Below are 23689 nucleotides of genomic sequence, written 5' to 3'. Positions count from 1 at the left end.
AAAATGAGAAGGTTGGACTTGATGACTAACATAGGTCCCTTACAGCTCTAGATTAGACTTGGAGTCAAGAAGACCTGGGTTCAAATCCTGACTCTGACACTTACTAACTGTTTGACATGAGGCAGGTCACTCTAAGGTCTTGTCTGACTGTAAAGCCAATGATTCTAAGACCAAAGGACTTACGCAGAGTAGTACACTCAATTTAGAATCAAAGGCCCAGATTTGAATCTGAATCCAATCATTTATTTTTTGTATAACCTAGAAAAACTCACTTAACCTCTCTGGGCCTCAATTTCCTCCTCTGTAAAATAAGAGGGGGGGAAGGGAGGGTGGACTAGATGATCCCTGAAGCCCCTTCTAGCTTTAGGTTTACAGTCCTATAAATATAAAGGATCCTTTTGGGTGCTGAAGCTACTGGTTTTCCAAGTTCCTTGTTTGCAAGTATGGATAGATTGGTTCGATGACCCTTTAAGTACCAGCATCCAGTGAAATATAAAACAGGGAGGCTCTCCATCACTGTTGTGGCAGAGGTACAGCACAGAGTTCCAGTGGAAAGAAAGTTTGTTCCGATTTGGAGATGACACCATGGTAACTTTACCAAGCCCCAGAACACTACAAGGCTTCTTCAGTGAGATCCATAGCTATTCAACAGAGATTGGCTCAACCAGTCCATGACCAGTGTATGCTAAGAGCCAGATGAACTGGAGTTGTTGCTCCTAATCATGGGAGTTCAAAGAAAGGGGAAATCACTTTTAGTGATCTTAAACTTGAGCGTCTCAAACTCAATATGTCTAAAACACAACTCATTATCCTCCCAATTCCTCTCCTCTTCCAAATTTCCCTATCATAGTCATGGGCATCACATCCTTCCAGTCATAATCTGAGCGTTACCTTTGACTCCTTATGCTCACCACTACCAATCTAATCAGTTACTAAATGTCTTCATTTTTACCTCCATAATACCTGTTGAGTTTGATGCCTTTTCTCTCTCTCTCTCTCTCTCTCTCTCTCTCTCTCTCTCTCTCTCTCTCTCTCTCTCTCTCTCTCTCTCTCTCCTCTCTCCTCTCTCTCACACATACACACACACACACACACACACACACACACACACCACATTAGTTCAGATCCTCATCACGTCTTGCCTAGACTCTTACAATAGCCTTCTAATTGTCTTCTGTGCCTCAACTCTCTCCACCTTTCAATCCATCCCCCTCACAGCTGTCCAAGTTTTTCCTTAAACACAGATTTGACTATGACATTCCTGCATTCAATTAACTTCAGGGGCTTCTTATTATCTCTAGGATATCATACAAACTCCCTTTGGGGTTTTTAAAACCCTTCACAACCTCACCTGAGCCTACCTTTCCAGTTTTGTGCACTTTGCCATTCAGGTGCTTTTCCTCTGTTCCTCAAAGACAACACCCATCTCCCATCCTCATGCCTTTGCACTGGCTATCTCCCATGCCCATAATCCTCCCTTCCTCATCTCCATCTCACAGAATCCCTCTCTTCCTTAAAGATAAATTTAATCACTAAGAATTTGTTAAATACTCACCATGTGATATATCACTGTGATAAATACTGGAGATACTAGATACTGTCAGCTGCCTATTTTTGCTGTTATTCAGTTCCAGTCCTGTCCAACTCTTCATGATCCCATTGAGCATTTTCTCGGCAGAGATACTGGAGTGGTTTGCCATTTCCTTCTCCAGCTCATTTTACAGATGAGGAAACTGAGGCCAACAGGGTGAAGTGACTTGCCCAGGGTCACACAACTAGTAAGTGTCTGAGCACAAATTTGAACTCAGGTCTTCCTGACTCCAGATCCGGGGCACTATGGTGCCATCTAGCTCCCAGCTGCCTGTTTACCTGAGTGCTTATAGGAAACGCGCTGAAGCCAAAGATATTCCTCACTGCTATGGAGCAGAACCAGTGAGGAGTGCAAGTAAAAAAGAGTCTCCCTATAGATGGAGATGTGCCACCTCCAGATGCCACCTCTTAAAATCCCTAGTTTGTTTCAAGGTAAGGTCAGGGACTCACTCCCTGTTTCCTAACCCCCTTTCCTTCTTTTCCTCACTCTCTGAGTCTTTTTTTGTTTTGTTGGAGGGTTTATTTATTTATTTATTTATTGTCAAGGCAATTGGGGTTAAGTGACTTGCCCAGGGTCACACAGCTAGTAAGTATCAAATGTCTGATCTGAGACTGGATTCAAACTCAAGTCCTCCTGACTCCAGGGCCAGTGTTCTATCCACTGCACCACCTAGCTGCCTCTCATTCTCTGAGTCTTGTCAATACTGCCACTTCCTCTTCTTCCCCTCTTCCTCTTCCCTCTTCTTCCTCTTCTTCCCCTCCTCCTCTACCTCTTCTTCTCCTTCTCCTCTTTCCCTCTTCCTCCTCCTAGCATCATAGATTACATATCTGCCCCCATGTTATATCTATCTTCTCAGTAGCTCCTTGAGGACAGAGGCTTATTTCATTTTTGTCTCTATATCCTGAGAACTGAGCAAGATAGAAGGCACCTAATTAATGCTTATATGTGTGTATATACATACATGTATTTCAGGCATGCATGTGTCTGTGCATGTTTTATAATGGTACATGCTGACATTGTATAATTTCCTCCCTAAGAAAACAATGTAGAAGTTGTCATTTGCATGGAGCCATTGATCGAGTCTTTCTGTGGGTCAGCTGCACAGGTTTGGTGGAATAGAGCAACTTGAACCTAGAGTCACAGGACCTGAGTTCAAATCTGTCCTCTGCCACTAAGTTTTTTTGGTACTTTGGATGAGTTGCTAACCTCTCTGAGACTGAATTTATTCATCTGTAAAGGGAAAGTAGGTTCTACATAATGACCTCTAAGATCACCCAGTTGCCTTGAGGAGGAACAAATCTGCCTCATTGAAATTGCAGTACCCACTATTAGACAGAAGGAGGTGCTGTTGCATTTGATGGCTTCCAAAGCCAACAGAGGACCATAAAGGGCACAAGATTTTCAGCATCTTTCTAAGACAGTAAAAGTCACATGATCATAGATTTAGAGCTCATAGGGACTATGTACGTGATGTGGTCCAAGCCCATAATTTTATAGAGAAGAAAACTGAGGTTCAGATCAAAGAAGTGATGACATAGAATCACAATGTCAGGGCTGGGAGGGGCCTTAGAACAGGGTATGTCAGAGCTGGGAGGGTCCTTAGACTTGGAAGACAGAGCTGGGAGGGGCTTTAGAACAGGGCGTGTCAGAATTGGGAGGGGCCTCAGAACAGGGGATGTCAGAGCTGGGAGGGGCCTCAGAACAGGGGATGTCAGAGCTGGGAAGGAACTTACATCATATAGCATAGAATGATAGGACTAGAAAGGGCCTCAGAGATCACCTGGTAGTGCCCCCTCATTTTATTCACAAGAAGAGTAAAGTGACTTACCAAGGCCACACAGTTTATGAGTGTCAGAACTAGGTATGACATCAGCGATGGTCCAGTGGTCCTTCCTCTGTACTCTTTTGCTCCTCCACTGAGAGCACACTTGCTCAGACTCCCACAGGTGAAGAGACTCCACTGTAGACATAAGCATCCTCATGTGCCTCCTCACAAACAGAAGTAGCCCCTTTCCCACCCCCAGCACCTTCTGACACGCTCCCCTTGGGATCCATTCTAAAGCCCCTTCTGCCTTCCCTATCTGCTTCAGCCAGATTTTCCGTGCCCCAAGAAAGCCTTTATAAAAGTAGCTTTTATCTCCACTGCCAGCCTCCTAGAGACAGTGTTTGCCTGCTAAAAGTCAACATAACTTGGAAAAAGAAATTCTGTTGCTCTTGGCAAAGCTTGGGACTCCTCTGCCTTATCACTGCTCCAGAGGCTGTGGAGACAGTCTTGCCACTGCCTTCCTGCCTGCCTGTGATTCTAGTGGAATCTCCTGGCTGCCCTCCCCTGCCCTGCTCATCGGTGGGATTAGGCTCTAGCTCCTGGGATTGCTAGAAATCCATTTCACAGCACAATCCCAGAATTCCAGAGTTGGAAGAGACCTCAGCAGCACTTAGTCCAATCCCAGCCTGGGTGGGCATCCCCTCTGCAAGGTCCCAGAGCCTTTGCTTGAAAACCTCCAGTGATGGAGAACTCACTATCTCCTAGGGCAATTCATTCCACTTTCAGGCAACTCTTGTGATTAGAAAGTGTTTTCCCCCAAGATCCAGCCTAAAATGCCCCCTTGAGACAAGCAGAAGGGTATGGTATCCTGGAAGGAAAGGGGGATTTGGAGTAGGATATAGGTCTGACCTTAAATCCCAGATCTGATTGTACGTATGACCTTGGACGAGTCTGGGGTATCTCTGGACTTCAGTTCCCTCATCTCTAAAAGGAAGGTGCTGCACTAGAGGGTCTCCGGAGACCCTTCCAGCAGTCAGTGCAGGTTCCTAGGATCCTCTCACCTCTCAGTCCAACTCTCAGTTTGTGGTCCTATGAGACATCTTATCTCTCTTCTGTAATTCAACCCTTTGGATCCTTGAAGACAGCAATCATACTGTCCTCCCTAACCGCGGCTTATTCCAATAACTTGTGACAAATTGATCTAGGTTAACAGTACAAACTGGTTCCAGGGTCATCTCTGGGAGGCTGGGCACCTGGGAGGATAAAGAAGGGCACACAGCTTCCCTTAGCTACAATAGCTTACTTCTGACTGATATTCTCAATGTCCACAGCGTTTTCCTGGTGACCAATCCCCATGATGTAGGAGGTGTGAATGGTATGAATGATACACAGGAGGTAGAATAATGGACTGAACTCAGGAAGACCTGAGTTCAAATCCAGCCCCAGATACTTCTTAGCTGTGTGACCCTAGCCAAGTCACTTAACCTCGCTGCCTGCCTCCATTTCCTCATCTGTAAAATGGGGATAATAGTAGCACTTGCCTCCCTGGGGTGATGTTAGGATCAAATGAGACAATATTTGTAAAGAACTTTGCAAATTTTAAAGTGCTATATAAACATTAACTATTATCATCCCCTTTTTATATAAAATGCTGAAGTTCATAGAAGTAATGACTTCCCCAATATCACAAGGATGTTAACTGACAGAATTGGTGCCTAAGTTCCCTGTCTCCAAGTTCAGAGCTCTTCCTACTGTAGGATATGGGGCATCAGCATTGTACATGGACAGGCAGTGTGGCATATCAGACAGTCAAACTTGGAATCAGGAAGAGCTGGGTTCAAATATTTCTCTGACACTTATTAGATACATGACAATAAACAAATCAGTTCACCTCTGAATCTCAGTTTCTTCAACTGCAAAATGGGGATATTCACTTGTGGCCTCCAGATGCACAGAATCACAGAGTTTGAGAATTGGAAGGGACCTCCCTCAGCAGCTGTCTAGTTCATCCTAGACCTGAAAGGACTTCCCACCATATCATGCCCAATGAGTGATCTATAGACTCTGCTCAGAGACCTCTAATGACAGGGAAACTACTGCCTCCCCAGGCTGCCCATTTGGGACACTTTGCTAGGAAGCTTTTCCTGACATCAAGGTAGCAGGTGTTGTGGTCAGCATGTGGAACTTGGAGTCAGGAAGCCCTGAGTGTGAATCCTACATCTGACAGTAGTTGTGATGCTGGGTAAGTGATCTCACTTCAGCCTCAGTTTCCTATCTGTAAGTAGGGGAAACAGTAGTACCAGTAGGTGCCCACAGGAATGTAAAGATGATGCATGAGTTGTTTTGCAAACCTTAAATCCCTACAGAAATGTTAATTATTTTTCTGCCAGACAGAAGTCTACCTACCTCACAGGGTTGTTTCCAGGATTAAATCAGATGTTCTATATAAACCACTTAGTAAACTATAAAGCTCTATACAAATGTCAGCAATTATTATTACAGACACAGATGTTCATAGGGTTAGAGCTAAAAGGTGCCTTAAGTGCCCATCTAGTCCAATGCCTTTATTTTACAGAGGAGGAAACTGAGGCCTAGAGAGGCTGAGTGAGTTGCCCAATCTCACAGCAAGTAAGTAACGGAGCTGGGATTTGAGCTCAGGTCTTCTGCATTTGAAGACCTCAGGGTAGCCAGGTGGTACCACAGTGGATAGAATGCTGAGCCTGGAGTCAGGAAGACTACTCTTCCTGAGTTTAAATCCAGCCTCAGACACTTAACAGCTGTGTGACCCTGAGCAAGTCACTTTACCCTGTTTGCCACAGTTTCCTCATCTATAAAATGAGCTGGACAAGGAAATGGCAAACCACTGCAGTATCTCTGCCAAGAAAATCCTAGATGAGGTCATGAAGAGTCGGACATGACTGAAAAAGAACTCAATAATAACCTCTCACTCCAAATTCAATGTTCATTTTTTCACGTTTGGGAGAAGTCTTGCCATACCAAGTGGACTTATTACAACATCAACCACAGCTGCTCCCATTTCTGCAGCTCATTAAGGTTTGCAAAGCGCTTTCCTCCCAAAAGCTCTCTGAGGCAGGTGCTACAGGTATGAGTGTCCTTACTGCCTGGCTGAGGAACCTGCAACTCAGAGAGTTTGAATGTCTTCCCTGGGGTCCCACAGCCCCTAAGCTCCAGAGCTGGAAGTCAGACCTGGATCTCTCAACTTTAAGTACAGTTCTTCCCATTGGATCCTACCCAGCAGAGGGAACGAGGAGGGGGTGGGGAGGACAAGGTTACATTGGTGAAGAATGGAATAATTGAAAGATTGCTATGGCAATGAGTTCCAAACATTAGCCAGTTCCTGTGGCCATGTCGTGGCCTTTCATTTTATTTCCACATTCAGGCAGCCATTAGCCATTAGCAGGATCAGGGCTCCCTAGTTTCCTTTCCCTCTCTCCCTCCCAATCTGAAAATGAAATTAACCTCTGGGGGCATTTAAAAGCTCCTTTAAAAAGTATTGATACATCTCGATTTGACATCAAAGCCACTTCCCAAGAAACACCCAAATTAACTCTCGTATAAATAACATTACTTTACTCCATAGCCATTGTTTTTGCCAGCTGCCTTGGTGAACTGGACCGGTGGGACTTAAGCCTTTCAGTTCAGGAACATCCATCCTGGGCCCCTGCTCTTCAGATCGGTGAGTGCCTCATGGGGCCACTATGTCTACACGGCTGCCTCTAGTCTCTTTCACTTTCCTCTCTAGTCATCTTCTAGCCAGGCTTCTTGCTACCACGTCCATCCCTTCTGTCCCCCACTCCCTCAACCTTCCCATTCTGAAACATACTCAAATCAATCTTGTTACTGGAAAGCATGTGTCAATCTATTCCTCCGCTAACAGTTCCTATAACTTTCCAAACCAAAACTGTCCCCATCATCCTATTGTCTCCCTGTATTAGAGTGTAAGCTCCTAGAGGACAGGGATTGGCTCCCATTTTATATTTGAAGCAGCTAGGTAGCACAGTGGGAAGAGTGTCAGAAGTCAGGAAGACCTGAGTTCAAAAGCGGCCTCAGACCAAACACTTGACACTTAGTAGCTGTGTGACCCTGGGCAAGTCACTTAACCCCAATTGCCTAAAAGCAAACAAACAAACAAACAAACAAACAAATAAATAAATAAATAAATGAATGAATAAGCAAACAAACAAATAAATAAATAAATGATTAATTTTGTGTCCCCAGTACTTAGCACAGTGCCAGGCAAATAGTGAGTGCTTAATAAATGCTTTTCCCCATTCTTTTCCCTCAAATAATTGGTGTATCAATTGTTAATTGAAAGAGGGTGTATGTCCTTTAACTTTTCAATTCAATGAATATTCATTAAGCACCTGCTATGTGCCAGGCAGTGTCCTAAGCACTGGGAATACAAAAAGAGGCAAAGGATAGTCTCTGTCCTCAAGGACAATCTAATGGGGGAGGGGAACGGAGCAACATGCAAACAAATACATGCAAAGCAAGCTACAGACAGGATCAAAAGGAAAGGGAAGACACTGTAGTTAGAGAATGAACTCTGACAATATAGAACTGATATTGACCATTCTAATTGACCAGTTTTGCAGACTTTCTATGTGGATATTTGCAGTGATTTTGACTGTTGTTTTCTAAATCTTTCTTCAACAGTGCATACAAGTCTCCCCATGTTTCTCAGAATTTATGTTATTCCTTCCTTACTACCCAGCCAGATTCCATTATGTAGACTTCTGTTTGTTAAGCTGTCCCCTAGTTATTTGCCACATGTTTGGTTCCCCCAGACTTTTTGTCTCCAGTGATGCTATGAAGAGCACAGTACAGTGGAGAAAACTGTGGTTTGGGAGTCAGCACCCCAAAGAAAAAGTCCCACCTTTCTCACTTCCAACCTTTGTGACTTTGAGAAATCAGTCAACAATCCTACTCATTACCTGTACCAGACACCGGACTAACTAAAAATTGGGGAAGCAAAGTTAAAAATGAAATAATTCCTTCCCTGAAGCAGCATATTCTAGGGTCACTTCTATTGGGCCACTGAAAACCAGGTTGGTCAGATTTGATCCAAGACCCCAGGACAGCTTACAACGTGTATACATATATATATATATATATTATATTATATTAAGGCTTCACAGCCTGGAGACCAGGAGCTGGCCCCATCCACTTGCTTGTGATGCAACAGTTAAAGTTTATCTCCTGGTGTCCTGACCCTTAACCTTCATTTCGTTGGTCTATATTACCCCACTGCCCAACCCCCCTGGTGACTTAGAAATCTCCTATTATTATTACTTCAGCTTGTTGTCTAAAGGCTCTACAAAAGCATGAACCCCAAGCAGGACTGAGCCTTTGACCAGAGTGTACATCCCACTGCATGTCCCAGACATCACCCATGTGCTACCTCTGGGGACTGTGGGCAGTGGGGGCCACACAACCGTACTATTCCTCATGGACATTTGTCCTCTGCGTCACTCTGTGAATAGCAATAAAACTTGGACGACCCCGATTCTCACGTTGTTCTTCATGTAAACCATTCCCTTCCCTTTTACTTCTTCTCTCCAGGTCTCACTTCCCTCCTCTTGAAAAGGCATATAGTAAATGCTTAATAAATGCTTGTTGACTGTATAATCAGGTAGTTAGACTAAATGGCCTCCAAGGTCCCCTCTGTATCTAAATCTGTGATCCTGTCAATGTTATTGTACCTCTAAGTCTTTCCTTGATGTCAATTACTTCAATAAGTGAGAGCGAAGAGCATGAACACTTTCATTTACTTGTCTTGCTTATTTTCACACTGTATTCCACAACAGTCAGGCCCAATCATACCTTTACCAGCAGTGAGTTAACATGCCTGTCTTTCCACGGCCCTTCTAAAACTGCATTTTCTCATCATTAACATCCTCGGTCTCTTATTCCACAGTCCTAGATGGCGAAGGTTGCAGAACCATGGCCAGCTCCAGACAGGCACACTGACAAGATTTCAGGAGACTATTAAGAAAGTCCTTAAATTACTCAGGTCTCTTTTCAGTCATTTTGCTAACTGGCATCAGGCCTACTTGAAGTAAAAGGAATTGAGTCTTTTGTCAGGCTGTGGGTGAAAATTCTCCAGGCATTACAACCTGACAGTTGCCTATTTACCTAAGCAAGGTTTGATCATGTCACCCCCACCCCCCACTCATAAAGCTCCAATAATTCCCTATTACCTCTAGGATCAAATAAAATTCCTACATTTGGCATTTAAAGACGTTCCTCATCTGACTCTAATCTACCTCTCCAGCATTAGGATACTTTGTACCCTATGCCTGGAATGCATTCCCTCCTCACCTCTGCCTCTAGAATCCTAGATTTGAGAAAAACCAGAATCCTTATTTTCCTTAAAGAGACTCCCTCTTTTCCTTTAGCACCCAACTCAAACTCTTATCTCCTACCAAAGGCATTTCAAGATTTCCCCAGCTGTTAAGGACACCCTCTAATAATCCCTATTGATTTTGCATACATTGTAAGAAGAAGGGAAACAAACATTTACAAAGCACCCGGGATGTGCCGAGTGCTTTACAAATCGCATCTCACTCGATCCTCCCAACAACCTATTATTATCCCTATTTTACAATTAAGGAAACTGAGGGAGGCAGAGGTTAAGTGGTTTGTCCAGTTTCAGGGCTACAAAATACCTGAGGTTGGATTTGAACTTGGGTCTTCCTGACTCCAGACTCAGCACTCTATCCTCTGTACCACCTAGCTGCCTAGCTATATATTTTGTGTAGTTTTGTTTAGTTGTTTCAGTTATGTCCAACTCTTCATGACTCCTTTTGAGGTTTTCTTGGCAAAGTTACTGGAGTGGTTTGACCTCTCCTTCTCCAGTTCATTTTACAGATGAGGAAACTGAGATGAACAGGGTTGTGGCCTGACCAGGGTCACACAGCTAGTGAATGTCTGAAGCTGGACATGAACTCAGGTCTTCCTAACTCCAGGCCTGGCGCTCTATCCACTGTGCCACCTAGCTGCCCCATTATTATTATTATTAGTATACTGTTATTATTAGCATGCTACTATTATTATATTATTATTATTAGTAGTAGTATACTAATAAACAAATAAATGGTAAGTAAATAAATATATGTATGCATGTATGTGCATACACACATATATACATACATACATATGCACATATACACACACATACACACACACACACACACATATACACATGCATCTCCCAGATCGAATTAAAGCCCTTTAAAAGGAGAGATTAGGGGCAGCTAGGTGGCACAGTGGATAGAACACTGGCCCTGAAGTCAGGAGTGCCTGAGTTCAAATCCAGTCTCAGACCAAACACTTGACACTTACCAGCTGTGTGACCCTGGGCAAGTCACTTAACCCCAACTGCCTTAAAAAAGAATGAATGAATAAATAAATAATTAAATAAACAAATAAATAAATAAATAAATAAATAAATGAATGAGTGAATGAATGAATGAATGAATGAATAAATAAATAAATAAATAAATAAATGAATGAATGAATAAATAAATAAATAAATAAATGAAAGGAGAGATTGTTTCATTTATGTGCCAATACTTGGCACAGTGCCTGGCACATAGTAGGTGCTTGATAAATGCTTATTTAACTGATTAAATGAGTAATAGGGAACAAATGAATCCAGTACAGCATTCTCCATGTATCTATTGACAGAAATCTCTCAGTAGGTGAATCTTAGCAAAGGCATCAATCTACGTTTGGAGCTCTAGGCCTGACAATAAATGATACCACTGCATGGGTGTTCACAGCATGGGGACGGGGATGACTGAAAATGGCTTATGCTGTGTTACCATGGAAACCCTAATCAGATCCCTTGCCAGCTAAGTTTCCCCATTCTGACCTTTTCAGTAGCTCCTCTTAATTACAGATGAGAATGGGAATTGGCAAACCTGGCTCAGGAGCTGAACACAGACCTGTGGCCCCTGCAGCTTCTCTGGAGGAATAAGCAAAGAGGTTATAAAGACATCATCACTTCAGTCTCGTCCTTAACAACTTTGTGTGAAATACTGCCATTGGTCACCTGTGCTTCTGACTCCTCTCAAGTCATTCACCCAATTGACAGTTCACCAAACAAGCATTTAATAAGCATTTATTTATTATTTATGTATAACAAGCACAGTGTTAGATACTGGGAGTGCAAAGACAAAAAACCAGACAGTCGTTGCCCAAATAAGGAACGAGGAGCATTAGACCTGAGGAGACACATAAGCCGATATGAAACATATATCAGATCAAAATCAAGTCATTAGGAGGAAGGAGCTAAGAGCTAGGGAGATCAGGGAGGGCTTCATGTAGAAGAAGGTATTTAAGCTGAGCTTTGAAGAAAACTAAAGATTCTAAAAGATGATGAAGAAGAAGTGCACTCATGACACGGGGAAATGACTTGTGTACCTAGTGAAATACATAACCGCTTCCCCTTCTTTAAAAAAAGGTCTTATTGATATTCTTTTCTATAAGTCATTGTCATTTTCCAATGACTCTCCCTCCAGCAGAATTCCCATATAACAAACCAGCACATTTAAGCCAAATAAAGCAAACATCTTGGCTATGCCTGCAAATGTGCGCCCCATTCTTCCCCTGTAGGAGACCACTTCTCTGTCAAGAGGCTGGAAGCATCCCTCAGAGTCAGTCTATGACTTCCATGAGCTCATAGAATCAAAGAACCTCACAGGAGCAGGGAACCTTAGGAACAATCTGGTACAACTGGGACCTGAACAAGAAAGCTTTGTACAACATCCCAGACAGGGCTCGTTTCATCTTTGCCTGAAGGCCTTTAGTGAGGAGGAACCCAGGATCTCTCCAACCCAACTGTTTCCTTTTTCTAATAGCTGTCATCCTTAGGAAGGTTTTCCCTACTGGAGCTGAAATCTGACTTTACAATTTTTACCCACTATTCCCAGTTCTGCCCTCTGGGACCATCTAAGGGGCTAGCATTGAGAGACAAAGCTGCTCCTCAAGAGGGCCCTACTACTGGCTTGGGAGGTGGCTGGGGGCAAATGGCTTGAGAGTTCTCCACTGAATGCTAGAGCACAAATGCTCCCCGAATACATGCCACCCTGGACATAAAGCCTGAGCTTCAGCTCAGGGTAGGTGTTGATCTAATTAAAAAAAGAGCCCCAAATTTGAAGACATCTAGGTTCAAATCCTAGCTCAGCTACTTTCTCTCTCTCTCTCTCTCTCTCTCTCTCTCTCTCTCTCTCTCTCTCTCTCTCTCTCTCTCTCTCTCTCTCTCTCTCCCTCCCTCCCTCCTTCCCTCCTTCTCTCTCTGGCAATCAGGGTTAAGTGACTTACCCAGGGTTACATGGTTAGTAAGTGTCTGAGGCTGAGATTTGAACTCAGGTCCTCCTGACACCAGAGCCAATACTCTATCCTCAGCACCACCTAGCTGCCTCGCTAGGTATCTTTTAAAATATAACTCTCCCTCTCTATGTATTTCAGTTTCCTTATCTCTGAGGCGCCATCTCCTGTAGTCCTAAGCTATATCTTGCCGCTGAACCCAGATGGCTCTGAAGGAGAAAATGAGACTGGTGACCTTACACAGCCCTCCCTCACTTAAATCCAATTCACTCGTATGTCATGATATCATCTGAGAACAAAGACAAACAACAACCTGATTTCTAAAAATAAAGGGTTGGTTTAGATGACCTCTAATGTTCTTTCCAATTCTAAATCCTAGGATCCTAGGAATGGCCTTCTTATTTTAAAAGAGGAAAGAGTCATCAACTTTGGAAACTCCTCTTTTTTGAAGATGAGAAAACTATGATACAAGGATTTTCAGTGACTTGGCTAAGGTCATATAACCACTAAGTGTCTGAGGCAGTATTTCAACCCAGGTTCAACTGATTCCAAGTCAGGTGTAATATCTTAATAATAATAGCAACCATCATTGTGAGAATCAAATGTGATCATATATGTACAGCACTTTGCAAACTATAAGGTGTTAGATAAATGCTAGTTACCAGAACAGCTATATGGCACAGTGGATAGAGTATTGGACAGAATCAAGAGGACTCATCTTCTCAAGTTCAATCTGACCTCAGACACTTCCTCATTGTGTGATCCTGGGCAAGTCACTTAACCCGACTTGCCTCAGTTTCCACATCTGTAAAATGAGCTGAAGAAATAAATGGAAAACTACTCCAGTATCTTTGCCAAAAAAAAAACCCAAATGGCATTAGGGAGAGTTGGAAATGATTGAACAAAAGTAGTAGTAGTAGTAGTAGTAGTAGTAGTAGTAGTAGTAGTAGTAGTAGTAGTAGTTGCTATTGTTGTTGTTATAATATCTTGCTCTCTTTCAAGGTTGTGGTTTTTGGCTGCTACCATCTTACAAGAAAGTTCAGGGAATGAAATGACAGCCCTGAAGCCACACAGCTCTCAAGGACTTAGGAATTTAAGGCTCCTTTTCATAAATATGGACTTATGAACACAGCCCTCCTCTTATCTGTCAACCCTTCCCTTTTCAGGTCATCTCCTTCATGATCCAGAGCATCACCCACCTTCAAATGGCCCCTCTGGAAGCAGACTATGCTTGACTCTGAAGGTTTTTAAGTTATGGCTTTTAAAACTCCCTACCAAAGATAAGTACGGTTTGCTATTCTCCCCACTTAGGGCAGAGCCAGTCTTAGTACAGAGAGAATCCTATGTCCTTGATTTGATTGAAATCTTCTGTATTTTATAAATCTAGAACTGGAAGGACCTCTGGACCACTGAATCCAATCCTCTTATATTACAGAAGGGAAAAAGGAAATCTTTAGAGGTTAAATGTCTCACCCAAAGTCACACAGGTAGTAATATCAGAATCCAGATTTGAACACAGGTCCTCTGGATCCAGAGCCAGTGCTATTTATTTTTAATATATTTTTACTTATTTCATTAAACGTTTCCTGATTACATGTAAAAATTAATGTTCACTTTTTAAAATTTTGAGTTCCAAATTCTCTCCCTCCTTCCTGCTCCTCCCCCCCTCCTTGATAAGGCTAGCAGTTTGACATCAATTATACATGTGATGTCATTCAAAACCTATTTCCATATTAACCATGTTGTAAAAGAAAACAGACAAAAAGGGAGAAAAATAAAGTTTAAAAAGTATGCTTTGATCTGCATTCAGAGTTCATCAGTTCTCTCTCTGGAGACGGTTAGCATTTTGGAATTGTCTCATGTCATGGTCTTGATCATAATAGCTAAGTCTTTCACAGTTAACCATCTTTACAAAATTGCTGTTAGCCAGTGTTATTTCCAATGTACTACCCTGACTCCATGACCTCCTGCTGTCTCAGCCTTCCCCTCAAATACAAGCACCACTTGGAGATCCTCAAACCTCCCATTTCCCCTAAGAATAAGCTTCACAGACTCTGTGCCCCTAAGAATCATGTATCCAGAGTTAGACAGAGGCCATGTAGCCAAACTCCATCATTTTATCAAAGAGGGCCCTGAGGAGGATCTCCAGTCCTCTCTGGACAATACTCAGTTAAGCAGAAATAAGGAAGTTCCGTGGTGATGGGATCCTGCTATTTTGCCTTTATCTCTCAGCAAGAACAAAAAAGAGAGCATTAGGGTAATGGCTCCATCAATGTGCCTCAATCTTTCTCCTCCCCTCCTCTTCTCCCTCCCCCACTTCCCCCTGCCTTCCAACAAGCACTGCCTCCCCTCTCCCAGGGACTCATCTCTCATTACTCAAATGAAGAGGTGGAGGAGAGTCCACTCCAGGAATCCCTCTCCCTCCTGGAGTCTCTGCAGGAACCAAGAAAAAAGCCCTTTTCCCAATCTTTAACTTCTCTAGATTGGCTCCTGCAGGGTCAGAGTACTTGTGAGAATGCTGGATGGTGGTGGGCTGCTGTTAAATCCAAGCCAGCATGGCTGAGGCAGATTCCCCACCTGGTGTGGACAGGCTTCCCCAGAGAGGTGTCCTGATGGACAGCAGCAGCTTTGTCCCAGATTGGAGCCCCCCACAGATTCTAGGGACAAATGGAACAAGAAAATGGATTTTCTCCTGTCAGTCATTGGATTTGCTGTTGACTTGGGCAATGTCTGGAGATTCCCTTATATCTGTTACCAGAATGGGGGCGGTAAGGAGAAAGGCTTTCTTTTGTCTTTTTTATTTCTTCAAAAAAAAATGAGTGTTTGTATTAGTTTTGTAAATGTTGAAGCCCTTTTCCCTCATCACCATCCCTACCTTAGCCTTTTCACAGTTTAAAAACTTAATTTTTCTTCCTAGGGCAGGCAGAAGGAATCATTCAGTACCTCCTGGGGTTTTCTTTGGCTTCCAGTTTAGAAACTCACCAATCTCTCTTCCCTTTAAACAGACAAAAAATGATGAATGGTATTGTGGCAAATATAGTAGACTGGGGTGGGGGTCAAGAAATCTGAATTCAGATCCTGGCTCTTCTACCTATTAGCTATGTGACCTTGGGAAAAATCCCTTTGGGTCTAACTGTATGACTTTGAGTAAGTCACTTAATACCTCTGAGCCATTGTTTCCTCTTCTGTAAAATGAGAAGATCAGATTAGATCATGCCTGAACTCCTTCCCAGATCTAAACATTTTAAGATCATCTGTGAATTTTTCAAGGCACAGTAGAGTAAAAACCAAAACAAGGGTGAAGGGAACACTCATGTATTAAGTGCATACTATGCTAAATGCTTTAAAAATATAAGTTCACATGATAATATTATTAATAATACAATCATCTCATCTGATTTGATCTCAAAACAAATTAAAGATTTTTTTTTGCAAAAATTTGGAAGTCAAGCTACAAATGAATTCCCTCATTATTGTCAACTTCTCTCCTAAATTAAATATTTGGGGAATGTTTTCAGAGAGTGATTTTAACAAAGCATGGGTCTTCACTTGAAATATGCCCTTTTTAGCCTTACAAAGATGAGCGCAGCCAGTTCTTTGAGAGCTGTCCATGGTACCACAATTCCCACTGCCTTTGACTGGACACTACAAAATAAGCTTAGAAAGAAGTTAGTAACAGAATAGTTGAGAGAAAAAAAGAGAAAGGGAGGAGAGAGGGAGGGAAGGAAAAGGGAGAGAATGGAAGAGAGACGTTTCCAACAACCCATTAACTGAATGCTGAAATGCTAAGAATTGAGAAATGCTGTTTGTTTTCCTTTTAATCACAAACTAGTAGAATCATAGCTCGAGGAGACTTTAGAAGTTGCAGGACTGTATAATACTAGTTCAATATCTCATAAGATATTTGGATAAGGATAGGAGCTGGAAAAGATGGTGGAGGTCAGGAAGTTCTAGCATCTAGTAGACTATCTCTCTAATGTTCTTCTGGCCCTAAATGTAAGATCCAAAACTTGAAAATTTGGATCTTAGAGGCTGTCAGGTTCAGCACCCATTTTTGACAAAGTCACAGAAGGAAGATCCTAAGATTTAGAACTGGAAAGAGGCATTAGAAATTATCTAGTCCAACCTTTCACTTGACAGAGGAGGACACAGGTCCAGAGAAAGAGAAGTGATTTACTCACTGTTGCACAAGTAAGATCAATAGATTTAGAGCTGGAAGGACCCTGAGAAATCATCTATTCCAACTCTCACATATAATAGGTGTTTAATAAATGTTCATTGGATGGCTGATTCCCTTATTTTATAAGAAAAAGCCAATCGTTTCATAGAGGTGTGATGACTTGCCCAAAGCCACAAAGATATAGCTGGAATTCAAACTGCCACACCAGGACTTTCTTCACTGCCCCACACTTTCTCACTAATTCTTTCTTACTGAACTACAGGTAACATAAATGCTCCTCCTGGCTGGAATGGCTCCATTTATAGAAAAACCAGTAATCTGTCTGTACCATTTGCTATAACTGCAGGGAGGCTGCATCTAGTTCTCATGCTTCTTCCTTTTTGGTGCTGTCATTTGGGTCAGTGCCGATTTTCCCTGAGGGGTTCTGTCCTTTACTTAGAGAGTACCATGGCTTATAGATCAAATTTATAAACCCTCAGGTTATTCTATTATTTAATGGAAAGAAGAAAGATAGATACAACATGAGCATATATAACTTTGCTCCAAGTTGACATAAATTAACAAAGAACGATGTTTCTTTGGGCTCTGTTTTGTCTCAGACAGCACAGTCACTTGAACAAGGAAGTCAGTCCCTTTCTGGTCACATATCTGTTTTTGAGAATTATTTTTTTTTTTTCCCTGGCTCCTGGCCATAATAAAACCACCACAGGATAATTCACTGTGCACATTGAATTGTGGTTACAGTCTCTCTCCCTCAAGTACTTTCCACCCTTATTCCTATGAAAGGCTTCTCCATGCAGTGTGGCAGAGCAGAAAAACACACTGAACTTGTAGTTGGAGGACCTGTGTTCAAATCCTAGCTCAAACCAGTTACTGCTCCCTCACCCCTGCCCCATGACTTTAGATGAATTATGTAACTTCTCGGCTCCTTGTCTGCAAAATGAAGAAGCTGAACTACATGATCTTTAAAGTCCCTTACTTAGCTTGGCCTAGGAAAATTCAATTTTTATAATAGAGTAAACAAATCAAATGTTCAATGAAAAGAGAACCCCAGTTTTGCGTATCATTCTTTTCTGTCAGGTGGCTGCTATTTTTATTTCTTAAGAAAATATGAAAATGTCAGCATCTCTTCTCCTTAAACCCCACAGAGTCAGAAGATTTGCCATCCTTCAATAACAAATGCAGCTCAGAGGGAAGAGTATCTTTCTTTTGAAGAAAATCATAGACTATAATCATCAACAGAAACAAGTAATTGAATGTACTACAAAATAAGAGGCAAAATCTTATACAGAAGCCTTAGCATTTTAACAAGGTAGAACCAAATGCATTAAGAACAAAGAAATGAGCAAAAAATAATGTTTTTGTTCTTTTCCTTTTCCAGGTCCTTCTGAAATCCTATTGCCTTTCACCTGCCTGCCTTCCCTCCTTCCTTCCTTCCTTTCTCTCTTTCTCCATTACTTAATTTCTCCCTCTTTTTCTTTCTTCCTTGCTTGCTTGCTTCCTTCCCTCCTCTCTCCTTCTTCTTCCTTCCTTTCTTTTTCTTTACTTTTTTATTTTTCCTTCTTTTTTCTTTCCTAACCTCCCTCTTTTTTGCTTGTTTCCCCACTTCTTTCTCTTTTCCTTTCTTTCCTTTCTTCTTTGCTTCCTTCCTCTCTCTTTCCTTCCTTTCTCTCTTTTTTACTCTTTCTCCCTTACCTTTCTTTATTTCTTCCTCTTTTTCTTTCCCTCCCTCCCTTTTTCTTTCTTCCTTCCCTCTTTCTTGTCTCTTTCCTTTCCTTCCTTCCTCTCTCCTTCCTTCTTTTCTTTCTTTCTCCCTTACTTTCTTTATTTCTTTCTCTCTCTTTATCTTTCTTTCCCTCTCTCTTTCTTGCTTCTTTCCTCACTTCCTTCCCTCCCTCCTTCCTTTCTCTTCTTCCTTTCTTCCTTCTTTTCTCTTCTTCTTTTCCTTCCTTCTTTCCTTTCTTCCTACAGACATAGTCAATGAACCTACAGCCCTGATTATGCTCATCTCACATCATTCATGGCTTTCCTTGTTTCCTTCTAAGGAACATGTCTTCATAGTTAACTGTATTAATACCCTATCTCATTTTTTTCCTACTCTCTTTATTTGTAATAGCAAATTGAGTCTAAGAAGCCTAGATGAATGAATCTGGTTTTTGGTTGCCATGTAACAGAGCCACAGAGTCTACTGTTCCTTATTTTTGACAATGAGCTTTTGTGACTAGAGAGGGAGAGTTCTGGGAAAGAGAACAAAGGGAAACCTTGTTTGGCTGTAAAAGTAATACCTGACTCAGTATGTGGATGAGAGTGTGACCTTAGGCTTTCTTTTATCCCCTTTCCGTTGATATTGACTTTGCTGTCTGATGATGCTAAGTCTTCTGATCTAACCACGCAGAGATTACAATCTAGTGTGGTGTAGTGGAAAGACTGCTAGGAAGTGGGTTACTTAGATGGGCAGTGTCCTAGAAAGCTTAGTATGCTATACCTGAAGTCAGGTAGACCTGAGTTAAAAATCCCTTTTCTAGTACTTACTCTCTGAATGAACTTGGGCAAGTCATTCATGGCTTTGAGACTCAGCTTTCTCATCTGCAAAATGGGAGTGGTGATACCTGTAAATTCTCATCTCCCAGGGTTGTTGTTGAATGCTAGACATTATTGTTAGCAATTTCATCTTCCTTTCTTTTCCTCCTTGATCAAAATCTAGACTCAGGTTTTAAAAAAAGATACAATCACTTATCGACACTGGTGTGGATGAGTTTAAGTGGAGGCTAATTTGCTGTGTGACCTTGGGCAATAGAGTTCCCTCTCTTAGTCTCATGTTCCTCCCATGAAAAAGGTCCCCTCTGACTCTAAATTCATGATCACAGAAGGTAAGAAGGAGTAGAGGAATGAGCATTGAGTTTGGAATTAAAAGCCCTGGATTTAGAGGGGTAGCTAGGTGGCACAGTAGATAGAGCACCAGTGCTGGAATCAAGAGGACCCAAGTTCAAATCTGGCCTCAGACCAAACACTTGACACTTACTAGCTGTGTGACCCTGGGCAAGTCACTTAACCCCAATTGCCTAAAAAAAAAATAAAGTAAAGTAAAAGCACTGGATTTGAATCTATTAACTCTCCTATTTTTCCCTGTGTGATCTTAAGCAAATCACTGCTCTTTGACACCTAGTTTTCTTCTACTTGGAATGAGGAGTTTGGGTAGATGACCTCTGATGCTCCTTCCACTATAAACTCTATGGTCCCTGTGTTCCTTCTTTAAGGGGTATTATTGTGCCTAAAACTTTGTTTCTGACAGTGGAATGAAAGGTGTTGTGCCTTAAAAGAATTCTAGGTTTTGATAAGCAAGGAGATGCAACTTACCTTATAAGGAACACTGTGGAGGGGATTCTGGTTTTAGTGTAGGTTGGTCTACAAATACAAATCAGACCACGTCATTGTCTTGCTCTAGAAACACCAGCAGCTCCCTACTGACTCTAATATAAAATATGAACTAGTATTTATAGCTCTTCTTAGCTCTAGTCCATTTTTTCAGGCTTATTGTTTATGACTCCCTTTCGTGAACCTGATATTTTGGTCAAACTGGCTTAATTGCTTTTCTCTAACTTTGGTATTCCATCTCCCATATCATTTTTGCATGGACCATTCCTCACATCTAGTGCATACATACAAATTCTGCCTTTTAGAATCACTAACTTCCTTCAAAGTTTGATTCACACACCACTTCTTACAGGATACCTTTACTGACTCCCTCTAATTTTTACTTTTCTCTCCCTGCTCACACTGTCATGTATATAGTCATCTGTGTATATATTGTATCCCTTCCCCACCCCTCAAGTAGAACATAAGCTCTTTGAAGACAGGAGCTATTTTTTGTTTTGTGTTTTATCCCCAGTACCTAGCCAAATACCCAGCACACAGGAGCTCATTAAGTGTGAATTGGGCTAGATTGGGTTTGTTATTCAGTCAATATACACCTATTAAGCACTTACTATATGCCAGGCTCTATGCTAAATGCTTAAGATACAAAGAAAGGAGAAAAGACAGTCCTTTCCTCAAGGAACTTACAGTCTAATGGAGGGAAGTCAACATACAGAAGGAAGTTGAAAAGCAGGAGGGAGAGAAGGTACCCAGTGCAGGGGCATAATGGAGGAGCCCAGAAGAGGGCTGTCAGGGGCACCCTCCAATCAGAGGGAAGGAAAGATAGGACCCAGGGACAGAGGGTCCTGAGGAGGTGTGAGTTCCAGGGCTTATGTGATCTAACAAGATGAAGAGTTTCCAGGGGGATAATGGAGAACTCCAGAGGAGTTCAGATGGGTGGTTGGCACCCAACAAGCCTTCTAGCCCTGAAATCCAGTCATTTTGTGACCAAGACAATGAGAAGACTGAAGACTATATAATATTGAAATCAAAGGGACTGGTCATATTTATCCTGGAGAAGAAACAGCTAAGAGGGACATAAGAGCTATCTTCAAGTATTTGAAGGTTTGTCTAGTGAAAGAGGAATCCGATTTACTCTGTTTGGCTCCATAGTATAGAAAGAGAAGCAATAGGAGGCAACTGCAGAAAAGGTAATTTAGTATGGATATTGGCAAAACCTTTGCAACTGGGAAAGCCAATCAATCAACAAACATTTTAAAGTGCCTACTAGGTGCCAAGCACGATGCTAAGCACAGAGAATACAAAAAGAGGCAGAAACCAGTCCCTGCCCTCAAGGAGCTCACACTCTAAGGTGGGATGAGATGCCTTGGGAGGTAATTAGTTCCCTTCCCTTGACATCTTCAAGCAAAGCCTGGATGATAACTTATTGATAGAGAGCATACCTCATCTAGATAGACCTTGACATTATTTACAGATCTTCACTTCTGACATCTATGGGTTCTCACAGCCCCTAAAATTACATCCTGGAGCTAGCTACCTGCTCCAAGCCTAGACCTCCTGGCTAGCCTTCTTCTCATCATACTGCCAAGAGAATAATCCCCCAAAAGCCACAAGTTGCACCAATTATAAGATGTGGTAAGCACAACCACCACCCTGGTGCAAAAATTAGTTCATAGTGAATAGAATATGGATTGGGAGTCAGGATTCAGATCTCACCTCAGACACTCTCTATGTGACCCTTGGCAAGCCTAGTTACATCTCTGAGCCTCAGTTTCCCCATCCATAAAATTAAGGTGCTAAAAGCATCCACCTCATAGGGTTGTTTTGAAGATCAAATCAGACTTGGAGTGGGAAAGGACCACATAAGTCATCTAGTCTAACCCACCTCATTTTACAGAGGAGGAAACTGAGTCCAGGTGGTCCAACCCCTTCATTTTACAAGGAAGGACACTGAGAAACAATGAAAATAAGGGATCAGATGAGATAATATGGGCAATGCATTTTGCAAAGCTTAACAGATTATATAAATGTGAGTTATTACCAAATTGTTATACATAATACATGTTAAGTAATTAATTATTTAGATAATTTGGAGGAAATTCATTCTATTGTAAAGTTCTGTCCAAGGAAGGCTAAGGGAGGCATCATGTTGTCAGGGAGGAGTGCTGGACTTAGGGTCAGGACAATGATGAAATCACAGTTCATCAATTTTTACACAAGATTATACATATTACTATATTTATACATATTGATATATGTGAATATATATGAATTATATATATATATTTTTATATGTATGTGTATATATATATGTATATATATAAAATGTGCTTTGCAAAACTTGATGCTCAATAGAAGTGTGAACTATTTGGACAGCTGGCTTCAAAGTCAGGAAAACCTGGTTTCAAGTTCCACCTTGGATCCATGCTACCATGAAACTCTGGGCAAGTAACTTGACCTCTCAGTGTCCCCAGGCAACTCTCTAAGTTTCAGAGGAGTTGGCAATAAGCACTAGTCTAGGGAGTTTCCTCATTTGGAATTCATTAAACTGATGAAATCACAGGTTTATACCAATTATTATTTAAGAAGATGAAACATTCCCCAGGCATTTCTGACAAAAACTACTGCTACCATATTGATTTGTAAGATGTTGTCAGGCTATATGACCTCTGACATTTACCACCTGAGTGACCTTGAGAAAGTGACTTCCCAAGGCCTCAGTTTTCTTATCTCGAAATGAGGGAAAGTGGACTAGATGTCCTCTGAGGTCACTTTTAGCTCTAGGTCTTTGGTCCTAGGAATTTCAGGCTGCCTCTCTCAATGCCTGCATAATTACTGAGATACTTTTGCCTACATTCGTGGGACAATGAGCCAGAAGGCTCTGATTGGAGCTGTTTTATCATCAGAGGTCTGGTCAACAACGAATATCAAGAGCCATTACACCAGGGCTGATCTGGTCAAGGAAGACAGGCCTGACTGATCTAAAAGAACAGAGAATGGGTTGGTGGGGGGAGGGGCTAAAAAGCTACAACTCCGAACACCGAGCTCTTGTCCTTACCCCATCTATAACAGGTGCCTTCCTCATCCCCTATGTTCTGATGGCTGTGTTTGGGGGGATTCCCCTCTTCTACATGGAGTTGGCCCTGGGACAATACCATCATATGGGAGTCATCCCCATCTGGAAGCACATCTGTCCTATCTTCAAAGGTGAGAAAGAGAGGGAGGAAAGAGGAAGAAAAGGGACCTAAAGAGGAAAGATGGAAGGGCGCCCAAAGAAAACTTTAATGCCCAATTTTACTGATGGGCTGATGATCTAGGGTGGTGTAGTGCATAAGGTATTGGGATTGGAGTAAAAAGAAATTTGGGTTTTATTCCTGCTTCAAGTATCTACTAGCTGTGTGACCTTGAACAAGTCATGTACCCT

General features: G+C 42.0%; 1 protein-coding gene across 1 annotated transcript in view; it reads left to right on the top strand.

The window, feature by feature from the left end:
* Positions 1-23689, top strand: part of LOC110215301 (sodium-dependent serotonin transporter-like) — a 51863-nt gene that overhangs the window by 2789 nt on the left and 25385 nt on the right. The window contains exons 2-3 of the mRNA XM_020996668.2: positions 15301-15478; positions 23338-23472. Coding sequence (XP_020852327.2) covers positions 15301-15478; positions 23338-23472 — 313 coding nt within the window. The remainder of the gene's footprint in view (positions 1-15300; positions 15479-23337; positions 23473-23689) is intronic.

Source organism: Phascolarctos cinereus, unplaced genomic scaffold (assembly GCF_003287225.1).
Source record: "Phascolarctos cinereus isolate Bilbo 61053 unplaced genomic scaffold, phaCin_HiC Scaffold_4;HRSCAF=312, whole genome shotgun sequence".
Classification (NCBI taxonomy): domain Eukaryota; kingdom Metazoa; phylum Chordata; class Mammalia; order Diprotodontia; family Phascolarctidae; genus Phascolarctos; species Phascolarctos cinereus.
This window is presented reverse-complemented; position numbering and strand designations above follow the sequence as displayed.